The sequence below is a fragment of the Quercus robur genome, chromosome 1 (assembly GCF_932294415.1).
Source record: "Quercus robur chromosome 1, dhQueRobu3.1, whole genome shotgun sequence".
Classification (NCBI taxonomy): domain Eukaryota; kingdom Viridiplantae; phylum Streptophyta; class Magnoliopsida; order Fagales; family Fagaceae; genus Quercus; species Quercus robur.
Genome location: NC_065534.1, coordinates 203,816 through 217,447, shown reverse-complemented (window position 1 = coordinate 217,447; position 13,632 = coordinate 203,816). Strand labels below are relative to the sequence as shown.

The 13,632-nt window shown below is 40.8% G+C and overlaps 1 protein-coding gene across 1 annotated transcript; it reads left to right on the top strand.

The window, feature by feature from the left end:
- Positions 1–10,445: 10,445 nt before the first annotated feature.
- Positions 10,446–13,366, top strand: LOC126692173 (uncharacterized). The gene is made up of 3 exons (XM_050387680.1): positions 10,446–10,832; positions 11,523–13,022; positions 13,340–13,366. Exons 1-3 carry the CDS (start codon positions 10,446–10,448, stop codon positions 13,364–13,366), a joined length of 1,914 nt encoding a protein of 637 aa, XP_050243637.1.
- The last annotated feature ends 266 nt before the right edge of the window (positions 13,367–13,632 follow it).

The window sequence follows — 13,632 nt, the reverse complement described above, 5'->3', positions numbered from 1 at the left end:
TCTTTACATTTATATTGTCATATAAATTCATTTTAATTAAATAATATTAGAATGCTCCAACAATTATCAATAAGAAATTTGAAGAAGGTAGAAAGTTTTTATTCAGAAAATTATTTGCAATTGTCCTTGCTTTGCAATTGAGTGATTCTTCCCAACAATTAAGTGTGTGACTTGGTCGTGTTGAGTGACATTTACGATTAGTAGCGTTCAATCTTCAATGACATCTGCTACCTTCGGTTTAGTGGCATCCCCGAACTATTCATCCTATCATTAGGTTAAATCTATGATTTAGCCTATCTTGCAGGTCTCGGCCTGCATCAGTGTAGATTGTGTAAACAATTAATATGACTAATATAAACGATTATAAGGAATCTTAATTATGAAGTCTTTTTGCAACTTCAAGGAAATCAAGCACCACATGTCTGTTGTCTAAAGTTTGTTTTAACTATTCGAATTTTATTCGACTCCATGTCTTTCTTATAATCTCATGTAAATTTTAATTTCATACTCTTTGTTGCAAATACCTTATTGTCTTATTTAGTACATACGCTTATGCACTTGATTTCTATTGTATAGATATAGCTCTAATTATGATTTCTTTTTCAGCTATCTCTCATTGTTACATCCATTAGAAGACATCCATTTTGTTACCCCTTCAATCTCATACTAGCTCGCAAATTCCAAAGATTTTGAGAGTTTGAAAGCTTTTGTGGAGCCTCTTAAACCATTCAAAGTTGTAATTTTCACGGTTAATAACAATGATGATACGAGCAAAAATGATGGCGGAACTCATTGGAATTTGCTGGTCTACTATAGAGATGCAAACACTTTTGTGCATTATGACAGCATTCGATGTTTAAATGGGATGTATGCCATGAAGCTTTTTGTAGCTGTTAAAGGACTTGTGAGCAGTAGAGATACTGATTCTAGATTGGAAGATTTGGGTAGAATTCAAAATGATAAGCCAAAAATGTATTGATCCCTTTGGTAAATTAATCAATTAATTATCCAAGGGAATTAATTAGATTCAATTTCATGCAATAAGCGTGGTCGCACAAACAAATCACCAATTAAGTTAAATGCAGCGGAAAATAAATTTGATACAGGTGATTGTTTACAAATTGGGAAAACCACTGAGAGAAAACCCCACCAGGTGAATTTAAGGTCATCACTCCCAAGAATCCACTATTATCAAAACAAGTGATTATAAGAAAAAAGAATCCTAGTACCTAATACCAACCTACAATTGAAACCTTACCCCAATACCCAATTGAATTTGTGATGTAGCAGCAATCTCTTTGTTTAATGCACGAATCCTAATACGTGACTAAATAATGATGCACGGATCCCAGTACGTGACTAACACACCAACTTAAGAAAGATGTTGGCTGCAAAGTTTTTCAGTTCATCTAACAATGAAGATTAAGAAACTCCTTGGTCACAAAACCCTTGGCGCAAAAACTCAGTAGCTTCTACAGAGAATATGATAAACTAGGGAAAATTCTGTCTCCAGTCACAATTTGTGTGCACAATCACTTTGCATCACTTGAGACGGCCCTTAAAATAATCCTTATATATGTCCAGGGTTGTGAGAAAAGAAACCATACACAAATACTCATGGATATGCGTGAAATCAAATCTAGAAATTCTAATTTCGTAATTCTTGACAGATTCAGCTTTTGTTGAGTTTCTGTCGAGCTTCAACATTAAATCTTGATAGAAAGGATTTTGTTGAGCTTTAATGAACAACATTTCTTTTGTTTTTTGGTCAGACTTGTATGGCTTCAATACTAAACTTGAACACTTGTTTCTTGAAGTACTAAACCCATCCTAGATCTACCCAATTGCAAGTAAAGTGTGTTTTGTCAAAGGATTAGCCAATTACATAAAAATGTCCATAACAATCTCCCCCTTTGGCAATCCATGACAAAACCACAACAAACAAATGAATTATGAGAGAAGTCTTAAATCACTAAACTCATAACCACTTGTTGAAATACAAAATAAATCTAACCCTAACATAAACTCTTGAAAAACTTTGCAAGAAGAGAGTTCATGGCATGGTAGATTTTAACAACCTGTCTTTCTGAAACACTTAAACAAAACTCATCAAGGCATCATGTGTGAAACAAAAATAAAGGATTGCATACATAAAGAAACATGTGTATAAAGAGAGAAAAAAAACAACACATGGAGAGATAGGTGAAGAAACATACATCATCATATATATATATATCAAAAGATAAGTACAATGTATGTCAAATGGTCAAAAGACCGGTGTACATGAGGTAAAAGAAAGAAAAGAAAATACATAATAATCTCACTACCTCCCTCAAAATGTATAGACACTTCCCATAGCAAAATATCCTGTGATAACTCTCCCCCTAAATACAAGACCACTCTCATCCCAAAACTATTCCCCATTTTTGTCACGAATGACAATGGGTAAGTCACCGAGAGTCGTCATCTCATCGTCACTGGAAGAGTTAGCATCTTCATCCTCATCATCATCACTACCATCACCATCCTCCGTTGAAGCCACTGGAGAAGGAGATGGAACGCGAAACCACCAAGGCGAGCCTGTTGTCGTGCTATATGACTGACATGGGTGTTCACTTGACACAACTCATCAGTGAGAGTGTCAAGGCGAGCATCAATGTGCTGAAGTTGCACCATAATGGCCTCGAGGGTCATACCACTAGCTACAGAGGTGGAAGGAATCGAAGAAGAGGGAACAATAGAAGCTGTGGGATCGGTCGTCTCTGTCTGTGGCTGCTTTGGTCGAAGTTGGGCCTTGCTTCGCCAAACAGAACTGGCGCTGATGACACCCATAGTAGTGTAATAAGGAAAGGTAGGAATAGGAATGGATAAGTGGCGAATGATACATGTGATAGCCAAAGGAAAGATGAGCTTATCACGTGTAGCCGTATCCTGATAGACATCAATGACAGAAGTGATGAAGTGAGAGGGAAAGTTTATAGTAAGATCCTCTAAGAGGGACAAAAGAAATCGAGCACGAGGCTCTGTGATAGAGTTATAGTGAGACAGTGGAGTAAGAGTGAATGTCATCACCATGTTAAGGAATCTCGAACCTTTTGCAAAGCCTAAGCGTGGGGTGTTTTGCTTCTCACCCCATATGGAAGGTGTCTCACAGAAATGAGACAAAAGCTCATCTTTGGACATAGTCCTAAGACGATCATAACTGGGGTAGTCAAGATGCGCTACTCGCGGAACATGTATAAGATTCGGGGTAACTACGATACGTGTACCTCTGAATGTCGTGGCAAACTGAGGTGTAGAGGTATTGATACCGTGTATATTGGAGTAAAACTCCTGTATAAACATGATGGGACACCTCAATGGTTTCTCTCAAAGAGATTCCCAGCCCCGAGTCTGAATGACACCGAGTAGAGAAGTGTCGGAAAAGTCTGACAGAATAACCTGGCGCTCCAGATGAACGCCACGTTTCTAAAAGTTCTCAAGGAAGTCCTGTTGGGCCTTCCCATCATGGAACCAAACATGAAGAGGGGGAATGGGATCAGAAGAAGAAGACTTCGAACCAAGAGGGTTCTGAGCCGGAGTAGACTTACGCGCTTTCCGTGCCATGCACAGTCTATCTCTGAGAGAGAGAGAGAGAGAGAAAACACATCACAACCATATAAAGAGAAGAGGGAATACATATACATGAAATATGCATAAACATGTGACGTGCAAAATTTAAATTGCATTATGGGTAAAAACCCGATCTAAACCTACCAGCACATATTTAACAATAATCAAACCTACCAGCACATCTAAATGCATGAAACATTGTTAAAATGCAACAAGAATGCAATGCATGAGCATATGACATCAAATCAACAACACCCAACCCAACAATTTCACAAAAATCTCAAAAATGTTCAAAAACCCCAAAACCTATGTCTAAAATGCATGAATGCATGAAAAATGAAGGTTTAGGAAGCTTACCAAGTGATTTGATCTTGATATAGGCCAAAAATGTAGTGGATAGAGAGATTGGAGTGAGAAAAGAGTGTTTGGAGGGAGAGAAAGAGAGTTTCTATTGAGAGAGAGGTGAGAAAATGAAATCTGATTTGCGCTCAGCCCTTAAATAGAAATCGCAGCTCGATGGATCAAAGTATCTATCGAGATCGGTTAAGCACTAAATCTCGACAGAAATGAATCTGTCGAGGTGTTGTCGAGGATTCGTCAATGGCAAAAACACTTCGATGGATTGAGAATCTATCAGCCAGACAGAAAGTTTCTCGATGGATCAAAGAAGCTGTCGAGATTTTCTATTGAGAAGAACTCCAGAAATCTCAATGGAATGAAATTGCGTTAACTTCTGTCGAGAAAAGAAGAAAAAGGGGCTTGATAGAAAAGAATCTGTTGTGGATCTGTCGAGAAGCTGTTCGAGCTTGAAGAAAAGAGGTTTTTCAAAGAGAGGAAAAACACAAGGAGATGAATGCAATAAGCATGATACTCAACCAAAGATCCAAACAACATATTAAGCTCTCAACACATCTTTTAGCATAAATGCAAAACATTCAAGATCCAAAACACACACATACTAAACAAGTCTAACCAATTTTAAACTTCAAAAATAAGTTAAGACAGTTTAGTGAGCATACATTAACATATGTATTCCTTGTGATGACCAAATCACATTGTACCTGCATATGTATCAAAAGTAGCAAAGAATTTTTGCATGTTGTGTGTGAAAACATAACAGGGGTGCATAAATGTCTCATATTATAACGATTTGAGATATGAGAAAATCAAATACACTCACACACAATCATAACTGCTTAATGGGGATTATCACCTTCGAGGTACATCCTATAACTCCCACATCTCCTAAAAACACGCTTGCAACCATATTTAAAAGCATTTTGATTCTTTTTTCTTTTATTTTTTTTTTCATTGCATATTTTTTTTTTTTTTTTTGATCATATCACGCATGGGCATATAAGAGAGAGAGAAGAAATACCCAATTATGTAAGCTTAAACATCACAATTTTGTTATACTAAAGCACATAGATGTTATTCATGATTGGCAGGCTTTAGTGGTGAGATGGTTATTTATGCCTTTCTCTTAAGATTTTTTAGTCATTCCCGTCAAAAAGAGTGATATGAATGTTAAGTATAAGAGATTACTTAATCGTACTCATTATAAACACGAGCCACAATGCTCATTTGCTTAGTTGTGCATTGAGATGCTCATCTAAGTTACAAAAGATATAAAGTTTAGAAAATAGATTACTTAATTGTACTCATCACAAACATGAGCCACAAAACTCACTTGCTTAGTTGTGCATTGAGATGCTCATCTAAGCTACAAAAGATATAAAGTTTAGAAAAATTTGTTTCAATGGTCATCTAAGGTATACAAGTACCAATATACACAAAACACACACTGTTTTTGTATTTTTCTGATTTTTCAATTTTTTAAAAATTTTATATGAAAAACAAAATAAGGTAAAATTGAAAACAAAAAAAATTCATGCTAAACAAAACAAAGCATAAAACTAGACTGACTCAAAAACAAGAAAGCAAAATAAACAAGTAATGCAAAACCATAAGGGGAGAGAGAGAAAAAATGACTAAATCACTTTGAGCCTTTTTTCTTCCACATCTTGGAAGAACTTTTCCTTTAAGCGAACCTTTGATTCGGTGGTGAGGGGGAAGAATTGAAACCGTTTAAGTTCGAAAGGAACATGAAGGCCTTGAGAAGATCTCTAAGAGGAGCAAAAGAGGATGGAAACTGATTTTGGTTTCCAGACGAGAGCATACTATTGCATTGTTAATTGGCTAACCACTTGTAGCAATTTGGACGATTATGCCTTGAAGCTCCACAGTGATGATAGAGATGCAGCTTCTTTGGTTGAGACTTTTTGTTGTTTACTTTCTTAGTCCTAGGGTTTCTAGTCTCTTTCTTTTCAACTTTAAGGGGTGCTCCTAGAATAGATTTTCCTTTGTCCAAGTTTTCACTAGCTATTTCAGTTTTAGTTTCATCATTCTTAAGATTAACATTATTAGCAAGTGAGATAAACACAGTTGTATTAGATGAGGCAATATTAGGAGAAGAGAAATCATACCCCAAACCGGTTTTGTCAGAAGTAGCTTTCTAAAAACTTAGCATCTTATCGAGCTTTGCACTGGAAGTCCTCTCCAATTGAGCTCTGACTTGGAACAATTCCGCTCCAAGCTTCTTTGTCCTTTAAGCAAGGAAGTTGTTCTCGAACCGCAAAACTCTAATGGTTTGATTTACTTCATCAACCTTTGCAAAAAGCTCTTCTCGATCTAGCTCAACATCATTCAGCTTCTTGGTGGCCAACCTATACAGTTTCTCATGCTTCTCGGAAACCTTGTACAACTTAGCATAGGTTATATGGATGTCATCTTGTTCATTCATTTTCTTAAACTTAGACTCCACCAAGTCCTCTTCTTCATCTACCTCTTCTACGATCCCCTTAGTAGGATTCATTGTGGCAGTGAAGGCATTCAAGATTCCCTTGTCATCATTGTCATCTGACTCATCTTTAGGCTTGGTGTCACTCAAGGTAGTAGCAAGAGCCTTACTTTTCCCAATTGTCTTGAGATATGTTGGACATTCTTGTTTCATGTGTCTAAAACCTTGACATCCGAAGCACTTTGGTCTGGAGGGAATAGTGTACTGACCGCCATCCTTAGCATCCTTCTTTCCTTTGTCTTGGCTTTTAAAATGAGATGAACTGGATTGCTTACGGTCTTTATCAAATCCTTTCACATTGGCATTCTTCATGAACTTTTTGAACTACCTAGTGATGTAGGATTTCATCTTGGAATCTTCATCATCAGAAGACTCATTAGTCTCATTGCTTTTGGCCCTCAGTGCCATGCTCTTACTTTTGCTCCCTTTCCCAATTCTAGTTAAATCCAATTCATAGGTTTGCAAGTTGCCAACCAACTCCGTCAAAAGATTTTTTTTAATGTCCTTTGATTCTTCAATGGCAGTAATCTTAGCACCTTTCATAAAACATTGGGTTCGGAAATAGTTTCTCCAAGATTAAAGGCTGAGTTGACTATGTCCTTCAACTTGGCATAGAACTTGTCAAACGACTCATCCTCCTCCATCTTAATCTCTTCAAAGCTCGTAGTAAGCCTTTGAAGTTTTGAATCCTTGACAGCCTTAGTTCTTTCATAGGTTGTCTGGAGAATGGTCCATACTAAGGCATTCAATGCTCTACTATTGAAGTTCGCAGCTTTGATCTTGGCCTCATCCCAATCAGCTGGCGTTTTGGCTTAGTCCAGCCAATCTGCATAGCTTGCCACACTTTCTCATCTAAAGACTGTAAGAAAGCTCTCATCCGTACTTTCCAGTATGTATAGTTAGTGCCATAAAATAGAGGAGGTATAATAAGAAATTTTCCTCTATCAATGACAAACAGGGGTCAATGGATCACACAGCAAAGATTAAGCCTAATAAAAGTGTGTCTGCTTTGATACCACTTGATAGGCCAAAAATGTATTGACCCATTTGGTAAATTAATCAATTAATTATTCAAAGTGAATTAATTAGATTCAATTTCATGCAATAAGCGTAATAGCACAAACAAATCACCAACTTAGTTAAATGCAACAGAAAATAAATTTGACACAGGTGATTTGTTTACGAATGGAGAAAATCATCGAGGCAAAACCCTATCGGGTGAATTTAAGGTCACCACTCCCAAGAATCCACTATTATTAAAACAAGCGGTTACAAATAAAAAGAATCCCAGTACCTAATACCAACCTACAGTTGAACCCTTATTCTAGTTCCATTCAATGCACGAATCCTAGTATGTGACTTGATGGTGTCACAAATCATCCAAGTCCATAACCCGTCCATATGTCTCGTCCAACCAAAGAAGCTACATTAGGCGGAGGAAATCCCTAACGTCCTGGCTAACCTCGTCCATAGATGGACGAGGAATACCACATGAAATCTACTCATTATTTATGCAGGGTAAGCCTTCCAAGATGGTCTCGTCCATCTTTCACTAAAGATGGACGAGCTCGTCGTGGAAGTCTCGTCCATCTTTGCTAAGGATGGACGAGTTCATCGGCCCGTCCAACACAGGTAACTTCCACAGCGGTTATGGAAGTTACCCCCAATTCTCCGGACTCCTCGACATTGGGAACGGTTACTAAACCGATAACCGTTACACACATATACTATATAAGGCTTCTTCGATGAATGGTAAAGGGTATTCAGACAATTTCTTTTTGAGAGAATTTTCATTCCTTACAGAGAGTTCAAAAGTAACTAACTTCATCATCGGAGGATTTTTGGCCGGTCACCACCGGTCTCCTCTGATCCAGTGTTCTTTGTATTACAGGAGATAGCCCAAAGATCATCGCTCGAGTCTTGTCAACCCACTGATATCCAAGGAATTATCAGTTGGCGCCGTCTGTGGGAAAGAGATTGTTTCACAATTTACTTCTCCGTGACAAAGGGTTGATGGTTCGGACTAGATCAAGGGCTACTAGCCCAGGCCATCAAGGAAGCAGCAACCCGCATCGCGATCGCCAGTCTGCGTCGGTCATGCAGTCATCTGCCCAACATGCACAATCTATGGCAGATGCTATGGCGGAGTTGACTCGCCAAAAGCAAGAATTACGAATGAAGATTAATATGAGGAGGCAAACACAAGAAGAACGTGAAGGAAGACAAACAGAGAGTCATGGTGGAAGAGAGAATACCGAAGTTGGAAGTCAGTTTAGAGGCACCACTTCACGAACGGTACCACACTTGAAGGAAGAAATGGACCAAATGAAAAGAGTTATGGAGGAAATGAAGGAGAATATGAAAAGAGCGAATCCGATAGAAGATTTGGTTCACAGGACTGATTCTCCCTTTACGGCTTCCATCAACGGTCACCCCCTACCATCAAAGTTCAAGTTGCCTTCTCTGGATTCATATGATGGAACACGTGACCCGTTTGATCACATAGCCACTTTCAAGACCACCATGCATCTTCAAGGAGTGCCTGATGAGATAATGTGTAGGGCCTTCCCAACCACCCTTAAGGGTTCAGCGCGAGTTTGGTTTAGCAAAATACCTCCGAATTCGGTGAGTTCCTTTGAAGAGTTGAGCAAGTTGTTTGTTAACAATTTCATTGGAGGACAAAGGCACAAGCGTTCCTCGTTCAGTTTGTTGACAATAGAGCAGGGAGAGAACGAGAGCCTTCGGCCATTTATCACCCGTTTCAACAGAGAAGCTCTCAGTGTGGATGAAGCAGATGATAAGCTTCTACTGGCAGCTTTCCATAACGGCGTGAATTCGGATCTGTTTATACACAAGCTCTATGAAAAAGAGCCCCAGTCCATGGCCGAACTCGTCCATTCGGCTCAGAATTTTATGAATGCAGAAGATGCAATCATTGCTAAGAAGAGGAAGAGGTCTGAGAGAATGGACGCAAATCCCAGTCGCCATCACGAGCAGGGTACTCGTCCAAAGAAGGGACGGACGGAGGAAAGGAGAGATCGAGAAAGTAAGAAGCCAGGCCCTTCAGTACGGAACCAGCAATATACCCCTTTAAAACGCCCCGCTTGAGCAGGTCCTTATGCAAATCAAGGATGATCCTTCCCTGAAATGGCCAGAGAAAATGAAGGGGGGACCCTAACAAGCGCAACAGGAACAAGTATTGTCGCTTCCATAGGGATCATGGTCATGACACAGACGAGTGTTTTGACTTGAAGCAACAAATTGAAAATCTCATAAGGCAAGGGAAGTTGAGGGGTTTCCTTGGACGAGACCAGAGGGACGAGAAACAGAAGGGAAAGATGGAAGAATCATCGCGACCACCACTCGGGGAGATAAGAGTCATCATTGGGGGAAGTTCAACTGGCCAGTCGTCCAAGTCCAAGAAAGCATACTTGAAGGTAGTACAGAGCGTCCAACTTTCTGGATGATCACCGAGAGCAATGTCCACGGACGAGCGGGCAATCACTTTCACGGACGAGGATGCTGACAGAATTCATCACCCACATGATGATGCTCTCGTCATCTCCTTACTAATTGCAAACTACACAACCAGAAGAGTGCTTGTGGACAATGGAATCTCAGCAGACATTTTATATTATCCAGCTTTTCAGCAGATGAGATTAGGACGAGACCAGCTCCGTCCAGTGAACTCCCCCTAGTAGGTTTTGGTGGGATGAAGGTGCAACCAGTGGGTACCATTTCCTTATCCGTGGTAGTGGGGGCATATCCACGACAAATCACCAAGGATGTAAACTTCCTTGTGGTAGATTGTCCATCCTCCTACAATGCCATTATTGGGAGACCAACTTTGAATAGTTGGAAAGCTGTTACCTCTACTTACCACTTATCAGTCAAGTTTCCAACAGAGCACGGGGTAGGACAGGTACAAGGTGACCAACTGGCAGCAAGAGAATGTTACTTGGCCATGCTGGCCATGGATGAACAAGTTCAAGCAATGAATATTGAAGAAAAGAAGGTTGTAGCAGAGCCTACTGAAGCATTGGAAGATATTTCCTTGGATGAAGATAACCCTGAGAGGTGTACCAGGGTTGGAGCAGATTTAGAAGAGCAGATTAAAAAGGACCTCGTCCAATTTTTGAAGAAAAACATCGATGTGTTTGCGTGGAGTCACGAGAATATGCCGGGTATAGACCCTAGTGTCATTACCCACCGTTTGAATGTGTGCCCTTCCTCCAAGCCTGTGCGGCAAAAGAAGAGGGTGTTTGCCCCTGAGAAAGATAATGCAATCAAGGATGAGGTCCAAAAGCTGATGGTAGCAAAGTTCATTCGGGAAGTGTACTACTCGGATTGGTTGGCCAATGTAGTAATGGTCAAAAAAGCAAATGGCAAGTGGAGAATGTGCGTGGACTTCACTGATCTGAACAAGGCTTGCCCCAAAGATAGTTATCCACTACCGCACATTGACCAGTTAGTAGACTCAACTGCAGGCCACAAATTGCTTAGCTTCATGGATGCCTTTTCAGGATACAATCAGATAAGAATGGACGAGGCTGACCAAGAGAAGACATCTTTTGTCACCAGTCAAGGCTTATTCTGCTATAAGGTGATGCCGTTTGGTTTAAAGAACGCAGGGGCGACATATCAGAGGTTGGTCAACCACATGTTTCGTCCGCAGATTGGGCGGAATGTGGAAGTCTATGTAGATGACATGCTGGTGAAAAGTCAGGACGAAGGAAGGCATCTAGACGACCTACAGGAGACATTTGAAACATTGAGGCAGTATCACATGAAGCTGAATCCTAGCAAATGCGCCTTTGGAGTATCATCAGGGAAATTCCTTGGCTTTATGGTATCCCACAGGGGAATTGAAGCGAATCCAGATAAAATTCAAGCAATATTGGACATGAAGCCACCGCAAAATACCAAGGAAATCCAATCCCTCACTGGACGAGTTGCTGCGCTTAACAGGTTTGTCTCTAAAGCTACTGATAAATGTTTGCCATTTTTTAAGGTTCTCAAAAAAGCATTCGAATGGACCGACGAGTGTCAGAGAGCTTTTGAAGATTTGAAGGTATACCTTACCATGGCACCGCTGCTGAGTCCATCAGTGGAAGGAGAGGAATTATATCTATACTTAGCGGTAACCCCGCATGCCGTAAGCTCAGCATTGATAAGAGAGGAAGATAAAGTGCAAAGACCTGTGTACTATACAAGCAAGGCATTGAAAGGAGCGGAAGGACGGTATCCACAAATGGAGAAATTGGCCTTCGCGCTAATCACTGCTTCAAGGAAGCTGAGGCATTATTTCCAAGCACATGTCATTAATGTCATGACGGATCATCCGCTCAAGAAGGCAATGAATAGACTGGAAGCTGCAGGACGATTAATCCAGTGGGCTGTGGAGCTCAGTGAGTTCGATATCAGGTATCAACCAAGGCATGCCATAAAAGCTCAATCCCTAGTAGATTTTATTGCGGAGTTTACCCCAAGTCATAATGAGACAGAAGACAGTAAGAGATGGATCGTCCATGTAGATGGTTCGTCTACACGGCATGCAGGAGGAATTGGTGTGGTCCTGCAATCCCCAGAAGGAGATAAACTGAAACATAAAGTCCGTCTACAGTACGAAGCGACTAATAATGAAGTCGAATATGAAGCCCTCCTCAAAGGGCTAGAACTGGCTAAGTCTGTGGAAGCCAAGTCCATATGTGTCATGGGGGATTCTCAACTGATCATGGGACAAGTGAATGGGATGTATGAAGCGAAGGAAGAACGAATGAAAAAATACCTTGGTAGGGTGATGCGCCTTGTGAGAAGATTTGAAAACGCTGACTTCATTCAAATCCCAAGGGAAGAGAACGTGGAAGCTGATACTATAGCGAAAGAAGCCTCAGCAGATGAATCATTAGAGAAGTCAGATGAAGTTCAATATATGCCAAGTATAGATGTCCCAGAAGTACAACAGGTGGAAAACAGAGAAAATTGGATGACTCCCATTATATCATACTTGAAAGACGGACGACTACCAGAAGAAACGGACGAGGCCAGGAAGGTGAGGGTGAGATCAGCTAGATATGTCCTTATGAATGAAGTGCTATATAAGAGAGGTTTCTCTCAACCATACCTTAGATGCTTAGCTCCGGACGAAGCAAACTACGTACTAAGAGAAGTTCATGAAGGGGCATGTGGCAATCACTCAGGAGCTAGATCACTTATCCACAAGGTCGTCCGTGCAGGATATTACTGGCCGAACATGCAAGCTGATGCTAAAGCATACGTTAAGGTCTGTGACCAGTGCCAGCGATTCAGCAACGTCCCCAGGCAACCATCGGAATACCTCACCCCAATGGTGGCACTGTGGCCCTTCGCACAATGGGGATTGGACATTTTGGGTCCCTTCCCTTTGGGAGTAAGGCAGATGAAGTTTTTAGTGGTTGGCATCGATTACTTCACCAAATGGGTGGAAGCAGAACCATTGGCAAATATCACACAACAGAATGTGAAAAACTTTGTGTGGAAGAACATTGTATGCAGATTTGGAGTGCCGAAGGTATTGGTGTCTGACAACGGACGACGATTTGACAATGCACTCTTCAAGGACTTTTGCTTACACTTTGGAATTCAGAACCATTACTCCTCGCCTGCACACCCCCAAGCCAACGGCCAAGCTGAAGTTGCAAACCGATCCTTGTTGAAAATCATCAAGACTCGCCTTGAGAGGGCAAAGGGAATATGGCCAGATGAATTACCAGGAGTTTTATGGGCATACAGGACCACAGTGAGGACCCCTACAGGGGAGACTCCTTTTAAACTAGCCTATGGAAGTAATGCAGTCATACCTGCAGAAGTACATATGGCTAATCACAGGGTGATGATGTATCAAGACAAGGATAATGAGGACCAGCTTCGTCTGAACCTCGATCTAATAGACGAGGTAAGGGCAAACGCAGAACACAGGGCAGCAAAGTATAAGAACCTCATGGCTAGGCAGTATGATGCGATGGTGAAGCCTAGGCGTTTCAACGTAGGAGATCTCGTCCTCAGAAAGGTCTCTTTGTCAACCAAGAACCCAGCACATGGGAAGTTGGGCCCAAACTGGGAAGGACCCTATAGAGTTATCAACTGTAAAAAACAAGGATCCTACTACTTGGAGGCCCTGG